The 20,541-nt window shown below is 46.0% G+C and overlaps 1 protein-coding gene across 1 annotated transcript; it reads left to right on the forward strand.

Moving 5' to 3' along the window:
- The first annotated feature begins 268 nt into the window (after positions 1–268).
- ANXA9 (annexin A9) lies at positions 269–19,855 on the forward strand. Its single transcript, XM_079958600.1, has 13 exons — positions 269–419; positions 3,555–3,656; positions 3,741–3,837; positions 4,322–4,416; positions 5,709–5,822; positions 6,619–6,703; positions 7,568–7,647; positions 10,901–10,960; positions 13,363–13,459; positions 14,257–14,352; positions 16,433–16,491; positions 17,385–17,507; positions 18,779–19,855. The coding sequence occupies exons 2-13, from the start codon at positions 3,582–3,584 to the stop codon at positions 18,839–18,841; spliced, it is 1,044 nt and encodes a 347-aa protein (XP_079814726.1). The 5' UTR covers positions 269–419; positions 3,555–3,581; the 3' UTR covers positions 18,842–19,855.
- The last annotated feature ends 686 nt before the right edge of the window (positions 19,856–20,541 follow it).

Below are 20,541 nucleotides of genomic sequence, written 5' to 3' on the forward strand. Positions count from 1 at the left end.
GGCTGGGGAGGGCAGGGTATAAATAAAATTTATTATTATTATTATTATTATTATTATTATTATTATTATTATTCCACTTTAGACACCCATCCTGCCCATCACCTGTTCCTTCACCTGTCAGGTTTGGGCTCACGTCTCAGAAGGACGTCATTTTTTATTCCTGATGCTCCAGTTCCTGGTTGCAGCCCCGCCAGGGATAGGAAGGAATTACGATACTTGGCAGCCTGCCTTGCGAAAGGCACAGACTTCTTGGCTTGAGAGCTACAGACCAGACTGGTTTTTCCTTCATCCACTTATCGCGGGCTGGTCGGCTGAGGCCCTCCCTCGGGTGCTGGGTGGAGGTGACTTGTCACTGCCACCCGCTCACGTAGGACAAGGCGCTTGCTGCTGTCCGGGAGAGAGACACAGAAAACAGCCAGGTACGTTCTTCAGACGTGGGGTTTTTTTTTGGGGGGGGGGGAGATGCATTTGGGAGTTGCCAACTTTTAAAGACCAGTCCTGCTCCTCTATGCTTGATGCATAGAAGACTGGGAGGGTGAAACTTTTACCCAAACCGGCTCCACTCTGGGAAAAGGTCTCACCTGTTTAATTCCTGCTGTTTAACATCATAGGGACACAGTGGTGCTGGGGGTTAAACCACAGAGCTTAGGACTTACCGATCTGAAGGTCGGCGGTTCGAATCCCCGCGACGGGGTGAGCTCCCGTTGCTCGGTCCCTGCTCCTGCCCACCTAGCAGTTTGAAAGCACGTCAATGTGCAAGTAGATAAATAGGTACCGTTCCGGCGGGGAGGTAAACGGCGTTTCCGTGCGCTGCTCTGGTTTGCCAGAAGCGGCTTAGTCATGCTGGCCACATGACCCGGAAGCTGTACGCCAGCTCCCTCGGTCAGTAAAGCGAGATGAGCGCCGCAACCCCAGAGTCGTCCACGACTGGACCTAATGGTCAGGGGTCCCTTTACCTTTACCTTTACCATCATAGGAGTCAGGCGGCTTTAGAAAGTTGGCAACCCTACCTAGGATCTGGGGTTCAGTTTAAGGCAGGCTGATGGAATGAATGGACTATTTCTCAAACTGATCCTGAAGACAGAAATGAGAGAGGGAGGGGGAGTAAATTTCCGAAAGTGGATGAGTCTCAAACCATATTCCTCCTCAGTGAGACCTTACGCAGGTGTCCCAGGGGATCTCTTGAGGGGTTGCAAGTGAGAGAAATTAATGTGTTTTTTTAAATTATTATTTAAATTTTATTAACATATAAAACACATACATATACATTTACACAATACATGTACACAACATACTACCTTTCATAACATAAAACATACCTACGTTACTCTATATAATACCTACCTATACTATACAGTGGTACCTCAGTGGTTAAGTACTTAATCCGTTCCAGAGGTCCGTTCTTAACCTGAAACTGTTCTTAACCTGAAGCACCACTTTAGCTAATGGGGCCTCCTGCTGCTGACGCGCCACCGGAGTATGATTTCTGTTCTCATCCTGAAGCAAAGTTCTTAACCTGAAGCACTATTTGTGGGTTAGTGGAGTCTGTAACCTGAAGCGTATGTAACCTGAGGTGCCACTGTACCTACACACCTACCCCACACGGACACCCACCAAGTGACTTGACTTCCAGCCGTTCTCGTTACGCTACTTTATTTTTCCAACCAGCTTAAACGCATTTCATTACTTCTTTAATCTCTTCTTCTATCTTGACTTTATTCTCCTTTCACTCTAACCATTTTCTGGATTCACTCAGTATCTGTCAGAAATTCTACTTTTCCCACATAAATTTTGATGTATTTCTTAAAGATAGTCCGCTCCTTATTTACTTTTTGTATCGTTTATCCTCCCTGTTAGTTCAGCAGTATGGAAGTATTCCATCATTTTTGATAACCAGTCTGTTTTAGGTGGGACGCTGCTGCTGTTCCAATTTTTGGCAATCAATAACATTGCCGCCGTAGTTGCATACATAAATATTGGTCTAACCGTTCTTTTTATTTCCTCTGACGTGATACCTAAGAGAAAGGATTCTACGTATGTGGTGGCAGTGCAAAGAGATAGTGGGATTCTGGGAAAATATCTATAACGAACTGAAAAAGATGTTTAGATTTTCGTTTGAAATTAATGTGGTTTGATTACCTCTATGCTGCGTGAAGCCCTTTTAAAAAATCTACCTTGACTCTTCTAACACTGACTCTTCTACAATGACTCTTCTAATTAGTCATTTTGTTTCAAGGGGGAAACACTTTTCTTTCTTTTTTTAAATACATTTTTATTGATTTTTTTAACGTATCAGTCCCAACAGTCATACAACATATCTTCTCATCTTATACAATATTTTAGACTTCCATCAACACCTCTGATGATTTTCCGTTCTTTATCACTTATTCTGCATTTCTTAATGTCTATATTACATTTAATTATCCTTAACTAATAATTCTCTTCATAATCTTCCTTGTAATATTTCAAATAACCCACCTTACAAAACTTCTTGTAGTCCTACTAGTGTAATCTGTTCATCACAATTACTTTTCAAATAATTAATATATTTACTCCAGTCTTCTAAGAATATCTGATCCAGCAGGTTTCGAATCCTTCCTGTTAATTTATCTAGTTCTGCATAGTCCATCAATTTCATACTCCATTCTTCTTTCGTCGGCAGTTCTTCTTGCTTCCATTTTTGTGCCAATAATATTCTTGCTGCATATAAAAACAACTTACAATCCTATCTATTAGTATCATCTCCTACAATGTCAAGTAAAAATGCTTCTGGTTTCTTAATAAATGTATATTTCAACATCCTTTTCATCTCATTATATATCATTTCCCAGAGGTTTTTCGCTTTTTTACATTCCCACCACGTGGAGAAACACTTTTCTCCATGTATTGCGGCTAGTATCCTCCAGGAATTTTTTTCCAGTCCTTTTTTAAAGCCATCCAACTTGGTGGCCATTATCAGCTCCAGTGGCAGGAAGTTCCGCAGTTTAATTCCGCACTGCGTGAAGAATGCCTTTCTTGTCCTGAATCTTCCAGCATTCAGCTTCACTAGTGCTATGACAGAGCTTTCTCAAGCTCAAACCTTAGTAAGTGTTCAGATTCCTCCATCTCAGACACAGAGATCAGGTGGGATCTCTCTGTGCTGTCTAGGTAAAGGTAAAGGTAAAGGGACCCCTGACCATTAGGTCCAGTCATGACCGACTCTGGGGTTGCAGTGCTCATCTTGCTTTATTGGCCGAGGGAGCCAGCATACAGCTTCCAGGTCATGTGGCCAGCATGACTAAGCCGCTTCTGGCGAACCAGAGCAGCGCACGGAAATGCCGTTTACCTTCCCGCCAGAGTGGTACCTATTTATCTACTTGCACTTTGACGTGCTTTCGAGCTGCTAGGTTGGCAGGAGCAGGGACCGAGCAACGGGAGCTCACCTCGTCGCGGGGATTCGAACCACTGACTTTCTGATCGGCAAGTCCTAGGCTCTGTGGTTTAGACCACAGCGCCACCCGCGTCCCATGCTGTCTAGTTTGCGATAACAGCTCCCTGTCTGTTGTTTTCCAAAGCTCAGATTTGGCAGCTGCGGGCGCAGGATGTCGCTGGTGAACGGAATCGAGAGACGATCCTTGGTCAACGAAATCCTCAGGCATTTGCCCCTTGCAGATAAGGTGAGCACTTGGCTTGGCACTTGTCGAATCACGAAGATTTCGGAGTTTTGGTGACCATTCCATCTGTTTCTTATTTTGCTCTAGACAGCTGTTTGGGGCACTCTGGGGACGATCAGACCCCACCTGAACTTTGAGGTGGAAAAAGATGTCCAAGCACTCCTTGACGCCGTCAGTGGGAAAGGTAACAAATCACAGCTGTGGCGTTCATGTGTTGTGTCCTTGTTAGTTTTTCCCTGTATATATGTATTTTGCAAATCCACAGAACAGCGCTGTGAGGTAGGTTAACCTCAGAAGTAGCAATTTGACTGAAGGTCGCTCAATGAACTTTTTATCTCAGTGAGAAAGGAACTGAATGTGAGCCGCTGCCCTCTGTACAGTCTGACAGCGTCACATTCAGCTGAGTTTTAATTGATGCACGTCAGAACTCGAACCCATAACCCTGGCATCTTACGAATGGCACCACATAGGAGACTCCAGGCAGAAAAGTGGGATGCAAACCGACAGATCCCCTTTGTATAAAGCGGGTGGTTATGTATACGTGTTTGATTCATAAATGTGACTTATCCTGTTACAGAATTGAAAGGGGGGATTTATATATGTGAAGAACACATACAGAGAACCACGGTTTAGTGGTTAGCCTCTAAGTTTGCTGTCTATTGTGACAGGTGTCGAATATGTAACCGTCATTGACCTACTGACCAACAGGAGCAATGAACAGAGGCAGCAAATTGCTGAAGAGTTCCTGAATTTCACAAAACAGGTGAGGATGGGAAGCAGCAAACTCCTGTTAGATCTGGAGTTTTTTTGGGGGGAAGGTCAAAGTGCAAGTAGATAAATAGGTACCACTCCGGCGGGAAGGTAAACGGCATTTCCGTGCGCTGCTCTGGTTCGCCAGAAGTGGCTTAGTCATGCTGGCCACATGACCCGGAAGCTGTACGCCGGCTCCCTCGGCCAGTAAAGCGAGATGAGCGTCGCAACCCCAGAGTCGGCCACGACTGGACCTAATGGTCAGGGGTCCCTTTACCTTTACCTAATCCTATATTAGGGGGTTTCAATCTGACCCTTCAAATGTCCATCTGAGTGTCAGCTTTCTATAAACTTTGGCTGGTTTGCCAGCTTTGGCCCATCTTGACTTTACCAGCCATAATAATAATAATAATAATAATAATAATAATAAAATAAATTTATACCCCACCCATCTGGCTGGGTTTCCCCAGCCACTCTGGGTGGCTGCCAACAGAATATTAAAAACACGATAAAAGATCAGACATTAAAAACTTCCCTAAACAGAGCTGCCTTCACATGTCTTCTAAAAGTCAGATAGTTGTTTATCTCCTTGACATCTGAAGGGAGGGCATTCCACAGGGCAGGCGCCACCACCGAAAAGGCCCTCTGCCTGGTTCCCTGTAACCTCACTTCTCACAGGGAGGGAACCGCTAGAAGGCCCTCAGAGCTGGACCTCAGTGTCCGGGCTGAACAATGTGGGTGAAGATGGTATACTGGGCTGATGCCGTTTAGGGCTTTAAAGGTCAGCACCAACACTTTGAACTGTGCCCAGAAATGTACTGACCATAGTAAAAGGTAAAGGTACTCCTGACCGTTAGGTCCAGTTGCGTACGACTCTGGGGTTGCGCGCTCATCTCGCTTTACTGGCCAAGGGAGCCGGCGTACAGCTTCCAGGTCATGTGGCCAGCATGACTAAGCCGCTTCTGGCGAACCAGAGCAGCGCACGGAAATGCCGTTTACCTTCCTGCCGGAGCGGTACCTATTTATCTACTTGCACTTGACATCCCCATTGGGCAGGAGCAGGGACCGAGCAACAGGAGCTCACCCCGTCACAGGGATTCCAACTGCCGACCTTCTGATTGGCAAGTCCTAATCTCTGTGGTTTAACCCACAGCACCACCCGCGTCCTCACTGACCATAGTAGTTAATGCCTTTGTAACAGTCGGCATAGTCCACTACAATGCACTTTGCATGGGGCAGCCTTTGAAGACTGTTCAGAGATGGTTTTAATCCTCCTCCTAATGCATTTCTATTTTCCCTCCTCAGGACCTCCTGAAAACTCTGGAAGCGGCTTTTTCCGGGCACCTGGAGGGCGTGATCATGGGTCTGCTGAAGCCAGCAGCTCAGTTTGATGCTCATGAAATCAACCTGGCCCTGAAGGTACGGCCGTCGGTCCCTGTCTTGCTCAGTCAGGCCATTTGTGCACCTCGCCCTGCATTGCCCACATGGACTGGCAGCAGCTCCCCAGGCTTTCAAGGAACGAGTATTTTGTAGTCCCACCTGGAGATGCCCAGGGAATGGGAAAATTGAACCGGGCACCTTCTGCATACGAAGCAGGTGCTCTCTCACTGAGCTTCCTGTTAACAGAAAGTAAGATTCTAGTCCTCATGTTTAAAAACCACTTGCCCATCTAACTCAGTATTGTCTACACTGACTGGCAGCAGCTCTCCAGCAGGGAGATGCCAGATTTGAACCTGGGACCTTCTGCATGCAAGAAAGCAGGTGCTCCACGCATTGGACTATGGCTTTGCCGGGTCTTTTCCTCCTGGTCCTACGCGTGGACCAGGGTCTGAGTTGAGATGCGGTTGCTAGGCAACCACAACCTCCTCCATCCCGCACCATCCAAGAGCAAGAGGAGAGGGCAAGGGTTTTAGTCTCTTGCTGTTTTAAGTTTTGGGAAATCTTAAATAATTGTTGCTAATCTTTCTTAGGAGTGACTTTATTCATTAACTTTTTTTTGCAAACGGCTTTGAGGGTGTGTGGGTTTTATTTTATTTTTAAAAAATCAATATTTGCATTTTATGAAATAAATAAAAAAAATACTTAGCAGCTTGGAAGCTGACCGCATCGCCTCCTCCTCTCCGCCCTCGTGCTGCTCTTGAGCTCCCTCGCCTTTTCAAGTGTTGCCACACTCAAGCTGCCAAGGTTACTCAACAAACGCCCTTCCTCTTTCCAGGGCCTGGAGGCAGATACGCTTCTCGAAATCCTCTCCACCCGAACCAGCCAGCAACTCCGGGAGATCCTGGGTTGCTACAAGCATGGTAAAGAAGGAACGAAATAAAAAATGATATACTTCATTCCCCCTGTCTTTTAAAGAACAGCTAAGGGTGGAAGGTTGTGGATATGCCTGGTTTGGAGAAATTGGAGAGTTATTCATGCTTTCTGAGAATCCCCAAATCATTAAGCCATGGGTAGGCAAACTAAGTCCCGGGGGCCGGATCTGGCCCAATCGCCTTCTAAATCTGGCTTGTGGATGGTCTGGGAATCAGTGTGTTTTTACATGAATAGAACGTGTCCTTTTATTTAAAATGCACCTCTGGGTTATTTGTGGGGCATAGGAATCCGTTCATTTCCCCCTTCAAAATATAGTCCCACCCCCACAAGGTCTGAGGGACAGTGGACCAGCCCCCTGCTGAAAAAGACTGCTGACCCCTGCATTAAGCAGATAGGCTGCAGATTTCTGGACAGAGGGAAAGCAAGTCATCCTTTGCTCAATGCATCGTTAACCTGCAGAACTCACCGCCACAAGATGGCATCATGGATTTTTTTATTATTTTTTTTGTAAAGTTGATTATTTAAAGAAGCACTTCATATTATTGTTATTTGATGTAAGCTGCCTTGGATGTGCTTGTGTTTAAATGTGGGGTGCTTGTTTGTTTGTTTGTTTGTCCAAGCATCCTTTTAGACCCCATCCTGTTAACATAAACAAGCCCCTCAAGTCCGCATATAAAAATGAGGTCATTAAAAAAACAAAAAACAGCACAAAACAGAAAAGAGAGAAATAGGCCTCACAGTTTTTGTTCCTGCTTAAAATCCTAATGGCATTGCTTAACTCCCAAAAGCCTATCAGATCTGGGTAAAACCATCTCTCTTTAATCCAAAATTGTTTCCTCCACTGTGCCTAGATTTCGGTTTGGACCTCGAGAAGGACATCGCTTTGAAAACCAGCGACTTCCTTCAGGGTCTCCTGGATGCCTTGATCAAGGTAAAAGTGGGGGAAAAGGACCATTCGGAGGCACTTAGGGCATTTGTCTCTTTGGGGTCAAATGAGGGGCCAAATAAGGATTCAGACATAGCAATAATTATAGTAATGAAATGCAGAATTGGAAATGATTTTAGAAAACCATTAGATGGGGGTTGAAGGAAGTCTTAGGCTGTGATAGCCAAAGATCTGATTTGATGTTGGTGAGATGCTATGCTGGAAAATATGTGTAAAAAACACGTGCTGGCTTCTGTTATAGATGCAAATTTAGCCTGCTTTTCAGAGGAAAAGCCATTCTGTATGCAATATTTTTTTCAAAATCACCTAGTTTTTGTTTTTTTTTAAATGGAGGAGGAAGGGTTAGGGGACCTGTGATTTACTTCAAAAATATTTGGGGTTTTGGATTTCCCCCAACAAAGCCTTTAATTAATCAGGAAGCATATTAAGGGTTTTTTTTTGTATTTAAAAAATATTTTAATGTATTAAAGCATCAACCTGGTGACCTCCAGACGTTTTGGCCTATTATTATTATTATTATTATTATTTCCCTGCCCTTCACTGTAAGGTCCCAGGGTGGGTTCCAGTATAAAAACACAATATTAAAAACAGTTTAAGACAACTTACCTCATGGGGCTGAGTCTGAAATATTCACAGAGGCCCAGGAGGGTGAAATGGCCTTATAAGCAAAATTTATGTACCACTTAATAATAATAATAAAAAAACTAAGCAGTGACATAACTAGTATAAAGTATTCATTTAAAAATCAGCAACTGAGCAGTCATTTAAAAACAACAACAGTGGACATAATCAAATTATCAAAATGCAATTACAGCAATCAGCATTGGGAAGGGCTGTTTTAGGAAAGGAATCTGTCTTCTAAGCAGAGGAGCAAATATATTCTCTAAACTTGAAAGCAACATGCCGTCATCATGAGGCATCTAATCATAGCCTGCATTTTTATTAAGGCTTGATCAGGGCCTGTATTTTAAAATGAGCTTAAAGATTTTCAAATGTTCATGCCAGGCAGAAGAGCAGCTGCCTAGAAAAACCTTGGCAAGATGTTTATTCTCCTGGACAAGGGGGCCCCCTGATTTATAGCAGAAAACAATTCTCAAAGTCAAAGGGAATTACAGGCTGACAGCCAAGGTTACACTGACCCTACATATTACAGAAGATAAAAAAGCAGAGAAAAACATAATTAAGAGTGGGTAAATAGTAAAATAAAACCATGTGCCTCCCATTAAACTTGAGCCATATTTTCCTAAGGTTGAAAGGTCAAGAGCAGTGAAAAAGGCAACTGGCTTGGCTGGAGAAGATAGGTTTTCTTTCTTTCTATTTTTGAGGCTGGAAACTGTTCCTTACTTTGAAAAGGTTTATTCTTCTAAAAAGCTATCTATGTTATGTATTAAATATATTGGCTTAAATGTAATTATGCAAAGGAATTAGAAGCTAAGAAATGTTAAATCCTTATGCATATAGTTGGAAGAGATCACAGGGGCCATCAGCCACCAGCCTAGCCCCCCCTGCCAAGCAGGAAACATCATTAGAGCATACATATGGCTGTCAAGCTTTTGTTTAGATACCTCCAAAGGAAGGAGATCTTTCAATGATGATCCTTGACATCTGTTTAAGATAAAAATTTAAGATTAACCATCTGTTTTGGAGGGCAATAGGGCGAGGTGAGCTGGTAATTAAGGTTCCTTGTTGAGACACATGTAAGATATATTACTACTTATTTGTCATTTATAGATAGAAGAATATATAGCTTTTTGTTTCCCATAAAAGGGCAGAAGGAAATGGGTGTATCTTTTGTGATTGGTTCTAGCAAACAGCCAATAGGAATTTCAACCAGGCTGACTGGACAGAGGCAGCCACAGGAGGAGCAAGGGGGCTGGATTAAGGAAATATAAGTGCTGGCCAGAATGGCAGGAGGGCAGGCCAGAGCTTGGTAACCACTGTGCCTCATATTTATTTGTCTGACAAATAAATTATTATTTTAATTTCTCTATTGCTGCATTGAATATTTCATTCCAGCTAAGCGTTAACCACAAGCAGGGTGCTACAATCACATCTGTTTCGGTTCTAGGAAGCAGGCTACAGGTTTCTGAGCTGCTGTTTTCACCCCATGCAATTGAAACCAGTCAGCTTATCTGCATGCAATTAAAATGGCTCGTGAAAAAGAAAAAGGAAAAAATCTGGTGAGAGCTCTACTGGAAATATTTTAAGTGGGGCGCACGGCAGATTTCAGGCTTCTCGTGTGCCTAATCTGTAAAAACATTCTGGGAAAACAGCGGCTCTGAAAATAAAAGCGGTTAAGTGGCTAGTCCTCATTGTCTAGTTCCCCCCAAATACACTCTGCTTCTGTTGAACATGTGGATCCTGATGCTGCCAGTACCTGCATCTTAGCAAGAACGTGAGATCGGACACTAGGGGTCTGAGCAGTTTTGCCTTTGCCCTGCTGTTTTAGCAATAAATGGGAGCAAACATCAGTCAGAAGAAAACCCAATGCACATTAATAATAATAATAATAATAATAATAATAATAATTTTTTATTTATACCCCGCCCTTCCCAGTTCAGAAAACCGTGTTCAGGGTGGGTAACAACAAATTTAAAACACTTAATTGATGCAACAAAAAACCAGCATAAAATACAGTATAAAACGTGAATAACAATAAATTCAAAAATCAATTTAGGGGGGAAATCCATCCAATAAACATTAAATGATCACCAGGGCTAGCTGGCTAAATTAGTCCTATTTGGGCCAGCGAGGAGAGCAGGGGAGAATTAGCTGTGGGATCCCAGAACGGGTAATCTTCATAAAAAGGGGAGGAAGGGGAATAAAAGATCAGGCTAAGTTGAAATTGAAAGCCAGGCGGAACAGCTCTGTCTTACAGGCCCTGCGGAAGGAAGTTAAATCCTGCAGGGCCCTGGTCTCCTGGGACAGAGCATTCCACCAGTTCGGAGCCACCACTGAGAAGGCCCTGTTCCTGGTGGAGGATAATCTGACTTCCTTAGGCCCGCTCCAATTCAGCGGTAAGGATCGGGTTTTCCCGGGGGGAAAGCGGAAGTGTGGTTTGAGCCTTAAACTGGCCGTTCTCTAGACCCATTAAAATCGACAGAGCAGCTTAGAAACTGCTAGTTTAAGTTGTTTCTGTTGTGATGGGAGGAGTAAAGCGTAGTTAATTTGGATCCAACTCAAGGACTGCCAGCCCACGGCCAATGTCATTGACGTCTGATTTTCTGCTTTCTCCCAGGGCAACCGTGAAAGGTACTCTGGGGTCACTGACTATGTTTTGATACGGCAAGATACGCAGGTGAGACGTCCAAGTCTGGAAATGGAGATTATTCAGACTCCATGATCTCTCTGATGCATGCGAGCCCTGTAGAGATCGTCTCTATCCCGTTGAAAATGAGATTACCCCATGGTTCATAAAGGCCAAACGCATCAGGATACACAACAAGGTTTGGGCCTGATCCTGCCTGTTATGTACTGAGTTGAATAGGATCCAAAATGCAGCAGTCTGACTGGTCTGTGCGCTGCTTGAGTGCGCCGCTGTACTCGGTGCACCTCCTCCCTGTCGGATCCTGAGTCGTCGGTGAGGTCTTGGTGGTGGACGCTCGGTTGGGATGGCAGGCTCGGCCGTGCCTCTTGCGTCGACCTCTTGGCAGCTTCCGTTGCCAGGGCCTCCTCCAGAGCAACCTGGAACGTTAGGTCCTTCTTAGCGTAGAGGCGTCGTTGCAGCTTCTCATCCTTCAGGCCACCGACGAGGCGGTCACGAAGCATGTTCTCCAGCTCTGAGAAGTTGCAGAACCGGGCGGCTTGGCGGAGAGAGGTCACAAACCCAGTTATGGTTTCCCCAGGGGCTTGCCGCTTTGCATAGAAGGCATTTCGACGAGCCACCACTGAGGGCTGCGGCGAAAAGTGCCCCTTCAGCTGTTCCATTATTGTTTTGTATGGAACAGTAGCGACGTCTTCAGGCGCAAGGAGAGCCTGGGCGATTTCAAACGTCTCCTCTCTGCAGACGCTGAAGAATATCGCCCTCTTCTTCGTCGGTGACCCCTTTGGCTTCTAGGAGGAAGGTGAAACGGGAGGCGTACGCTTCCCAGCCTCCAGATGCTGGGTTGAACGGCGAGAAGCTGCTGTCGGTTGCCGTTGTGAGTTCTTTGGGTCCCGGAGCTGAAGCCTGGATACACGGTGCGAGGCAGCGATGCGGCAGGTGGCGGTGCTGCGGTGCTGTGTGTGGCAGTCAGCTCAGCGGGATCCCACCTTTGTCGCCAGTGAAATATACTCAGAGTCACAAAGTGATTTCATGCTCTTTATTCAGCTCATAGTGGTGAGGAGGAATGAAAGTCCCCTCAAAGTATCTGCTTTATATACATTATTTAGACAACGGGCCCCACGTGATTGGCTAATTCCGGAATTCTCCTGTAGGCCAATCAGGTTGTGGATTCACTTCCATCTGGAGCTGGATTGGGTGGCTCCTGTGGACCAATCATACTGCTGCATTGTTCTAGGACCAATCAGACTGCTGCATTCTGAATCCTATTGTTCTAGGACCAATCAGACTGCTGCATTCTGAATCCTATTGTTCTAGGACCAATCAGACTGCTGCATTCTGGATCCTATTGTTCTAGGACCAATCAGACTGCTGCATTCTGGATCCTATTGTTCTAGGACCAATCAGACTGCTGCATTCTGAATCCTATTCAACTCAGTACATAACACTGCCGCTGAACTCTCCCCGTGTCTTCAAAGAATGTGTTCTACCCATGTTCCCTCCGTGTTTAATTTCTCATAAATTTCCCATCAAGCTGTCCGAATATGGCTTTAAGGAATTAGCTGCCGGTGCAGATTCGAGGTGCATTTGTGCATGCTATTATAGATGGTGAAGCAGCGATAAGGAATGCTTTTGCATAATCAAATGCTCTGTTTTGTATGTATGAGTGCAACTGTATGACATGATTTTAAAAATCGCAGCTCTATAACCGCCCTGATAAAAAGCTCTTCCTTGTCTCGCATTCCAGCTGTGTGAGGTTAAATGAATAATGATGGAGTTGGTGGAAAACCGGCTGCACTGGATCAGAGATAATTAAGACCTCATAGGTTTGGGGGCTAAAGCCTCAGGGCTCCCCAGTTTCTATTAAGACTGGGTGTATTCCTTAAATGAAGCTCTGTTCTTACTCATGTTTAATACTGAGACTACCCCTCTCAGTTGTATCCCTACACATGTTGCATCCCTAATTTGAAAGTAGATCTAAACACAGGGAAACCCCTGCTATAAATAAGTCAGAAATTAGATTGTTTTAACAAAAGGGGGGAGACTCTATGGAAAATCACTTTTTAAAATTCCTTGCTCTCTAGCGCCATCTCTGTTGCATGTTTATAGCACATTCAAATCGCTGTTTTTTTATTAACATAGCTGAGTCCTCAGATATGTGAGGAGCAGGCTCTGGTTACTCTGCGATTGGATGGCACCGATTTCACTCTGCGCATGTTCTGGGGATTGCTTCTACACCCCATGTCTTGTAAGCTCAAGGCCTGTTGGTTTAAATAGGTCATGCGGCACTTCAAATAGGTCCTGGGCACTGGACTGAGTACTGATCCCTGAATTAAGTTGTTACGACAGAGAGGGCTGTTGCGACTTCAAAAAAGGCTGTTTTTATTTCGACTGTGCAATTGTTTTGTTCAGTGGTGTGTCCCTGTGGGTTCTTCCAGGCCCTCGCGGGTCCCGGAGGCGGCGACCCAGGCAAGTTGGATGAGAGCGAGTGGATCAGGATCCTAACCGAACGGAGTCCCCAACATCTAAACAGAGGCAAGGTCTAGTTTGCAAAGCTTGCAAGTTGCTATTTCTGGGGAAAGGAGTTGAGTTCAGCCATGCTGGCATTCTATGCAATGCACTAAAACGGCGTTCTCATGGGCCCCTGAGTCAGAGCCAATAGGTTTTCCAGGGGCTCTTCCCTTCATAATAAAGAATAATAAAAAAAATAATTTTTTATCAATACTCCGCCCTTCCCGGTTCAGAAAACTGGGCTCAGGGCGGCTAACAACAAATTTAAAACACTTAATTGATGCAACAAAAACAGCATAAAATACAGTATAAAATGTGAATAACAATAAATTCAGAATTGAAAAATCAATTTAGGGGGGAAATCCATCCAATAAACATTAGATGATCACCAGGGCTAGCTGGCTAAATTAGTCCTATTTGGGCCAGCGAGGAGACCAGGGGAGAATTAGCTGTGGGATCCCAGAGCGGGTAATCTTCATAAAAAGGGGAGGGGGAGGGAAGGAAGGGGAATAAAAGATCAGGCTAAGTTGAAATTGAAAGCCAGGCGGAATAGCTCTGTCTTACAGGCCCTGCGGAAGGAAGCTAAATCCTTCAGGGCCCTGGTCTCCTGGGACAGAGCATTCCACCAGCTCGGAGCCACCACTGAGAAGGCCCTGTTCCTGGTGGAGGATAATCTGACTTCCTTAGGGTCCGGGACCTCTAAACTATGATTATTCAGTGAATCTGCTTTTGAGGTGACCCCTTCAGAGTGTACAAGGCAGCTTCTAATATTCCTAACATGTTTAGAAGCAGTCTGGCTTAATCCTTTCTTTCTCCCACAGTGTTCGTCTCGTACCACAAGATGACTGGGCTCCAGGTGGAGGAAGCTATGAAGAAGTACTTAGAGGGGAAGGCCCTCGAGGCTGGCTTGACCCTGGGTAGGTAAGGGGGCGTGGGCTGGATGTGACACCCCCCCCAGAGCCTTTCTATCTGTTGTGCTTGGAGGGGGGCGGTGTATGAATGCAGAAATACCTTGGTCAGACCCCACATGGAATACAGTCATACCTTGGGTTACAGACACTTTCAGGTTGTGTGATTTCGGGTTTCGCACCATGCCAAACCTGGAAGTACCGGAACAGGTTACTTCCGGGTTTCGGCGCATGCGCAGAAGCGCTGAATCGTGCTTTGCGCATGCGCAGAAGCGCCAAACCGCGACCTGTACATGCGCAGGTGCGGCGCTGCGGGTTGCGGATGCTACAGGTTGCGAACGTGCCCCCCGCACAGATCATGTTCGCAACCCGAGCGTCCACTGCACTGTGTCCAGTTCTGGGCTCCCCAGTTTAAAGAGGATGTTGACAAGCTGGAATGTGTGCAGACCAAGATGATCAAGGGTCTGCAAAACAAGCCTGATGAGGAACGGTTGAAGGAGTTGGGTACCTTTAGCCTGGAAGAGAGGAGACTGAGAGGAGATACGAGAGCCATCTTCAAATATCTCAAGGGCTGTCACATGGAGGAGGGAGCAAGCTTGTTTTCTCCTGCTCCGGAGGGGAGGACTCGAACCCATAGCTTCAAGTGACGAGAAAGGAGATTTCGACTAAAACATCAAGAAGAGCTTTCTGTCAGTAAGAGCTGTTTGACAGTGGAACGGTTTCCCTCGGCAGATGGTGGACTCTCCTTCCTTGGAGATTTTAAAGCAGAGGTTGGATGGCCATCTGTCATGGATGCTGTAGTCGAGATGCCTGAATTCCAGGGGGTTGGACTAGATGCCCCCCTGGTGTCCCTTACGACTCTACAATTCTGATTCTATGCATGTGAATGGTATCTGTTTGTGAGCAGGGCGTGTATGTCTATCTACTCTTGACTCTGGCCTCATCTGCCGTAAAGGAAATAACACACCAAACATGCTCAGGGACACTCTCGTCCTTGACGATTTCATGTTTTCTGTAGAGAGGTCTGGCCAGGAACAAGCAGGAACTGTGAGATTATAGTTAGTGGCTTAGAAACCTGGGTTTGGAGCAACTCTGACAGAAACGCTCACAGGATGGGCTAGTCTCTCGCTGTTGGCCTAGTCTACCTCGCAGGGTTGGCTGTGAGAATACAGTGGGGTGATTTCTCCCCCATAACCAACTGGGCATGACCCAGAGCAGTTTGGTTGAGGAGGAGGAAGTCAACCGGTCAAGTTGCTCCAGCACAGAGCTGTAATGTTGTTGGTGAATTTCTACCTGCGATACAGTGGTTAAAGACGCCCGAAAAGTTGGGGATTTTAGAAAAGAAAGATTGGCTTGTTTTGGGTTCTTCTTCTTCTTTGGCAATCACTCATAGCCAAGTAAGATTGTCTTCCATAAACACGGTTTTAACAATGAATCCGTAAGTGACTGTGGAGGCCAATTCTGGATCCACACGTCCTTCCACAGTGGGGACATTGGTTTTCGGGTGGGAGTTGATCATGGTGTGGATTTGCCAAGCGTGCCTTCCTCCTAGCATGTTTCTCCCTTGCGTCCTGAGTTCGAGTGTCTTCAAAGCCCATGACTGTTCTCCAACTGGAGCACTCGCAGGCCAGTGTTTCCCAGTTGTCTGTGTTTATACTACATTTTTTTATATTTGCCTTGAGAGAGTCTTTAAACCTCTTTTGTTTAAAGCATTACACTTTCCATTTTTAAGTTCAGAATAGAGTAGCTGCTTTGGAAGACGACCATCAGGCATCCGCACAACATGACCAGTCCAACGAAGTTGATGTTGAAGAATCATTGCTTCAACACTGGTGATCTTGGCTTCTTCTAGTACGCTGGTATAAGTTTGCCTGTCTTCCCAAGTGATGTGTAAAAATTTTTGGAGACCCCATTGATGGAGTCTTTCAAGGAGTTGGAGATGGCATTTATAAGTGGTCCATGTTTCACAAGCATACAGTATTGTTTTGGGTATGCTTCAGATAACTGAAGATGGTTTTCAGAGACAATATGAGAACATGTTGGTTATCCGATTGGTTTATTATTATTCTAAATCCATGTTCTTTTGCAGTCTCCATCCTCAGAAACACCCCTCTCTATTTTGCCACAAAGCTCTACCAAGCGGTTAAGGTAAGGAGAATTAATCCACCCTTCTTTCGCTCTGTCGCACAAGTGTATCCTTCCCTTTCTCCAGGAATTTGAATAAAGTGTTTTGGGCACCAAAACGGCTGCAGACAGGGCATGGCTTGACGCGAAACGACTGCTCTGCTGTTGTTTTTGGATTGCAAATGAGACATGATTTATTGCACATACGAACACCTTTAGAGTCACACTGTGTTTCCTTTTGTGCCCGAAATTGGCGGGGTGGCATAATGGAATGACAATGTCATTAGTGTAATTAATTGCGCAAGTTATAATTTTGTCGCAGCGGATGGCGAGATGAAGAACGGAATGGGGTTGTGTGTGTAAGGCCTCCTTAGTAAAGGTAAAGGGACCCCTGACCATTAGGTCCAGTCATGACCGACTCTGGGGTTGTGGCGCTCATCTCGCTTTATTGGCCTAGGGAGCCGGCGTACAGCTTCCGGGTCATGTGGCCAGCATGACTAAGCCGCTTCTGGCGAACCAGAGCAGCACACGGAAACGCCGTTTACCTTCACACCAGAGTGGTACCTATTTATCTACTTGCACTTTGACGTGCTTTCGAACTGCTAGGTTGGCAGGAGCAGGGACTGAGCAACGGGAGCTCACCCCGTTGCGGGGATTCGAACCGCCGACCTTCCGTTCGGCAAGTCCTAGGCTCTGTGGTTTAACCCACAGCGCCACCCGCGTCCCTAAGGCCTCCTTACATCCCTCTGCCACAGCCTTGCAAATAAGCCCATCCAAAATTCACTAGCCTGTGAGAAAGAGCAATCCTATCCTGATGGCTGTGCCTGCCTCTCCCAGCTTTCTTAAACCACGAGAGTGCTATGACATCTACAATATAAATATATATATCCTAACCCTCACCCGTCTGCTCTTTAAAGGGTCCAGAAACCAGCCCAAGAACTCTGGCCCGCATCCTGATTTCCCGTAGCGAAACCGACCTGCTCAGCATCCGATCCGAGTTCAGGAAGCATTATGGGATTTCCCTCTACTCCTTCCTCCAGGTAAGGGCACCAGGCTTTCTTTACTGTGGGGAGTGGGCAGAGATGGAGGGAGGAAGAGTAGGGGTCCAGGGTCCAGGGTTGCATCGCAACTTTGAGTCCCTCCCCTCCTCGAACTTTTCCATCCCAGCCGGTCCCTGAAACGACGTGCAAACTCAGAACCTGAGTTTGCTGATTTCCTCCTCCCTCCTGATTTGTTTTCCTTTTGTGCTGTGTCTTTTTTTCCTTAAGTGAGGTGTAAGAGGAGGGAGCCCTTTTTGGCTGAAAAGTGGGGATGGCTTTAAATGAAATTAATCTGCTTGGCCATGATGGGATATTTAGTTAGTTAGACCTTCCATCAAATCCTACCAGGATCCCGTTATGCAGAGATTATTAACAGGGTTCTCTTGTCAGATATGCGTATGTTCAGGTCAGCAGAGGGGAATAGAATACAGTGGTGCCCCGCAAGACGAATGCCTCGCAAGACGAAAAACCCGCTAGACAAAAGGGTTTTCCGTTTTTCGAGGCGCTTCGCAAGACGAATTTCCCTATGGGCTTGCTTTGCAAGACGAAAACGTCTTGCGAGTCTTGCGATTTTTTTCGCTCCCCCCCTTTTTCTAAGCCGCTGAGCCACTAATAGCCGCTTAGCTGCTTTGCCGCTAATAGCGCTAAGCCGCTAAGCCGCTAATAGGGTTGCTTCGCAAAACGAAGAGACTCGCGGAACGGATTCTTTTCGTCTTGCGAGGCACCACTGTATCTCCCCTTTTGGATATTGTTTAGTCATTTAGTCATGTCCGCCTCTTTGTGACCCCCTGGACTAGAGCACACCAGGCCCTCCTGTCTTCCACTGCCTCCCGCAGTTGGGTCAAACTCATGCTGGTCGCTTCGAGAACACTGTCCCACCATCTCGTTCTCTGTCGTCCCCTTCTCCTTGCGCCCTCCGTCTTTCCCAACATCAGGGTCTTTTCCAGGGAGCCTTCTCTTCTCATGAGGTGGCCAAAGTCTTGGAGCCTCAGTTTCAGGATCTGTCCTTCCAGTGAGCACTCAGGGCTGATTTCCTTCAGAATGGAGAGGTTTGATCTTCTTGCAGTCCATGGGACTCTCAAGAGTCTCCTCCAGCACCAGAATTCAAAAGCATCAATTCTTCGGCGATCAGCCTTCCTTATAGTCCAGCTCTCACTTCCATACATCACTATTGGGAAAACCATAGCTTTATAAGTGCTTAATTCTGGGTGGGCTGTGCCCCTTACTCAATTATGCAAAGCCTTCTAATATCCCTTATTATCTTCCACCAGGCTGAAATGAATGGCAATTACCAGACCGCCTTGCTTGGTCTGTGCAGAGCTGAAGATCTGTAAGTCATGCCTCTGCTGACGAGCCTCTGTGTGCAAAAGCAGTCTACCTCTGAATACCAGGCAAATACTTACATCAGACAACCACCTCTTCCTCCCAAAGGCCCTGGAGTCCGGCCAAAAGTCACCCTCAGAGGATCTTGATTCTCCATTTGCGCTAATTTCTTCTTGTTTCTCGGCTGGTTCTGGAACTATTCAGTGGGGGGGGGGCTGGGAATGATTTAAGGAGAAAGAGCGAGATGCCATATTTATTTCTTGCTGAGCCAATGCCAACTGTGTTGCGAACATCCAGCCAAAATGGATTTAATTGCTCACGAGTCGTGATGGTGAGATGCTACCGCCAACATCAGAGACCGTTTCTCCATGGGACACTGCTGGCTGCATTTTTCTCTGGGCGATACGAACTAATCAGCGATCCTGTGCTGAACTTACATTTACAGAAGCTGGAATCTGGAACATCTGTGGCCCTCCAGATGTGGCTGGACTCTTATCACCTGTAGTCAGTGTTGGTGGAAGTTGTAGTCCCTCAATATCTGGGGAGGGGGCAAAGTTCCCCCCCACATCCATCCCAGCAGCAAAGGATAACCTATCAGCCTTTTTCAGGAACTACAACATCCCCTTACCTGGAACGGTGTAGTTTAATATATACTGTATTTTTCGCTCTATAAGACACACCAGACCACAAGACGCACCTAGTTTTTGGAGGAGGAAAACAAGCAAAAAAATATTCTGAATCTCAGAAGGCAGCAAGAGGGATTGCTGCACAGCGAAAGCAGCGATCCCTCTTGCTGTTCTGGCTTCTGGGATAGCTGCGCAGCCTGCTTTTGCTCCATAAGACGCACACACATTTCCCCTTACTTTTTAGGAGGGAAAAAGTGAGTCTTATAGAGCAAAAAATACGGTATATTGCAGGTCTTTCTGTCTTGGTAAGCTCACCTTTTCTTCACCACCTGACCTATTTAGCACCACCCTTTCTTTAAAAATGAAGTACGTGATAATAAAGTACCTCTGAGCATATAATTGTTTTTTTCCCCCTCTCGGGGCAGATGTAAATGGCTCTGGCACCTCCCTGTTTTACAAACTGAGTTGGGCTGTGCTCAGTCGATTCCTTTTATCGTTCAAAAACAGGCTGGGAAATTACCTCAGTTAAGTCAGGCAGCGAATTGGGTGTTAAGAATGGGAAAATTTGCAAAAACTGTGAGGGGCAGGAACTTCGAAGAGGCGTTCCTTCTTTTCCACCATGCATGATGGGACAATACAGAAGTTTTAGAAGAGGCTGACGGCTTGCTTGATGCACTAAAAGGGAGCGTGTTTTCTTGTCTACCCTGTGAGACAGACTAGGCTGAGAGAGGCAGCATCATGGACGAGTGGAGATTTGAACCCTGACCTCCCCCAAGTCCTAGACCAATTCTCTTAGCACTGTACCATCCTGGATCTCTACCCCACACTGGAGTTCCCGCTCCTCCATCCCTCAAAATTTTAGGGGCACATCATGGCTGCCCCAAATATTTTTGTTGTTTCTAGTTTAGGGAATTCAGTTCCCACCTGGTGTTTTTACCATCCACCGTTTTAATTTTTAAAATGACTCCAAGTCCTTCTCCAATTATGCTCTTGGATTCCTGACAGAGACCTGAAGGCCCCGGACTGTCCCCATTCCAGCCTCCCCCCCCCCCCCAGGCAAAGCTGTAGATAAAAGCAACCTCAGC

The sequence above is a fragment of the Podarcis cretensis genome (assembly GCF_951804945.1).
Source record: "Podarcis cretensis genome assembly, chromosome: 16".
NCBI classification, from domain to species: Eukaryota; Metazoa; Chordata; class Lepidosauria; order Squamata; family Lacertidae; genus Podarcis; species Podarcis cretensis.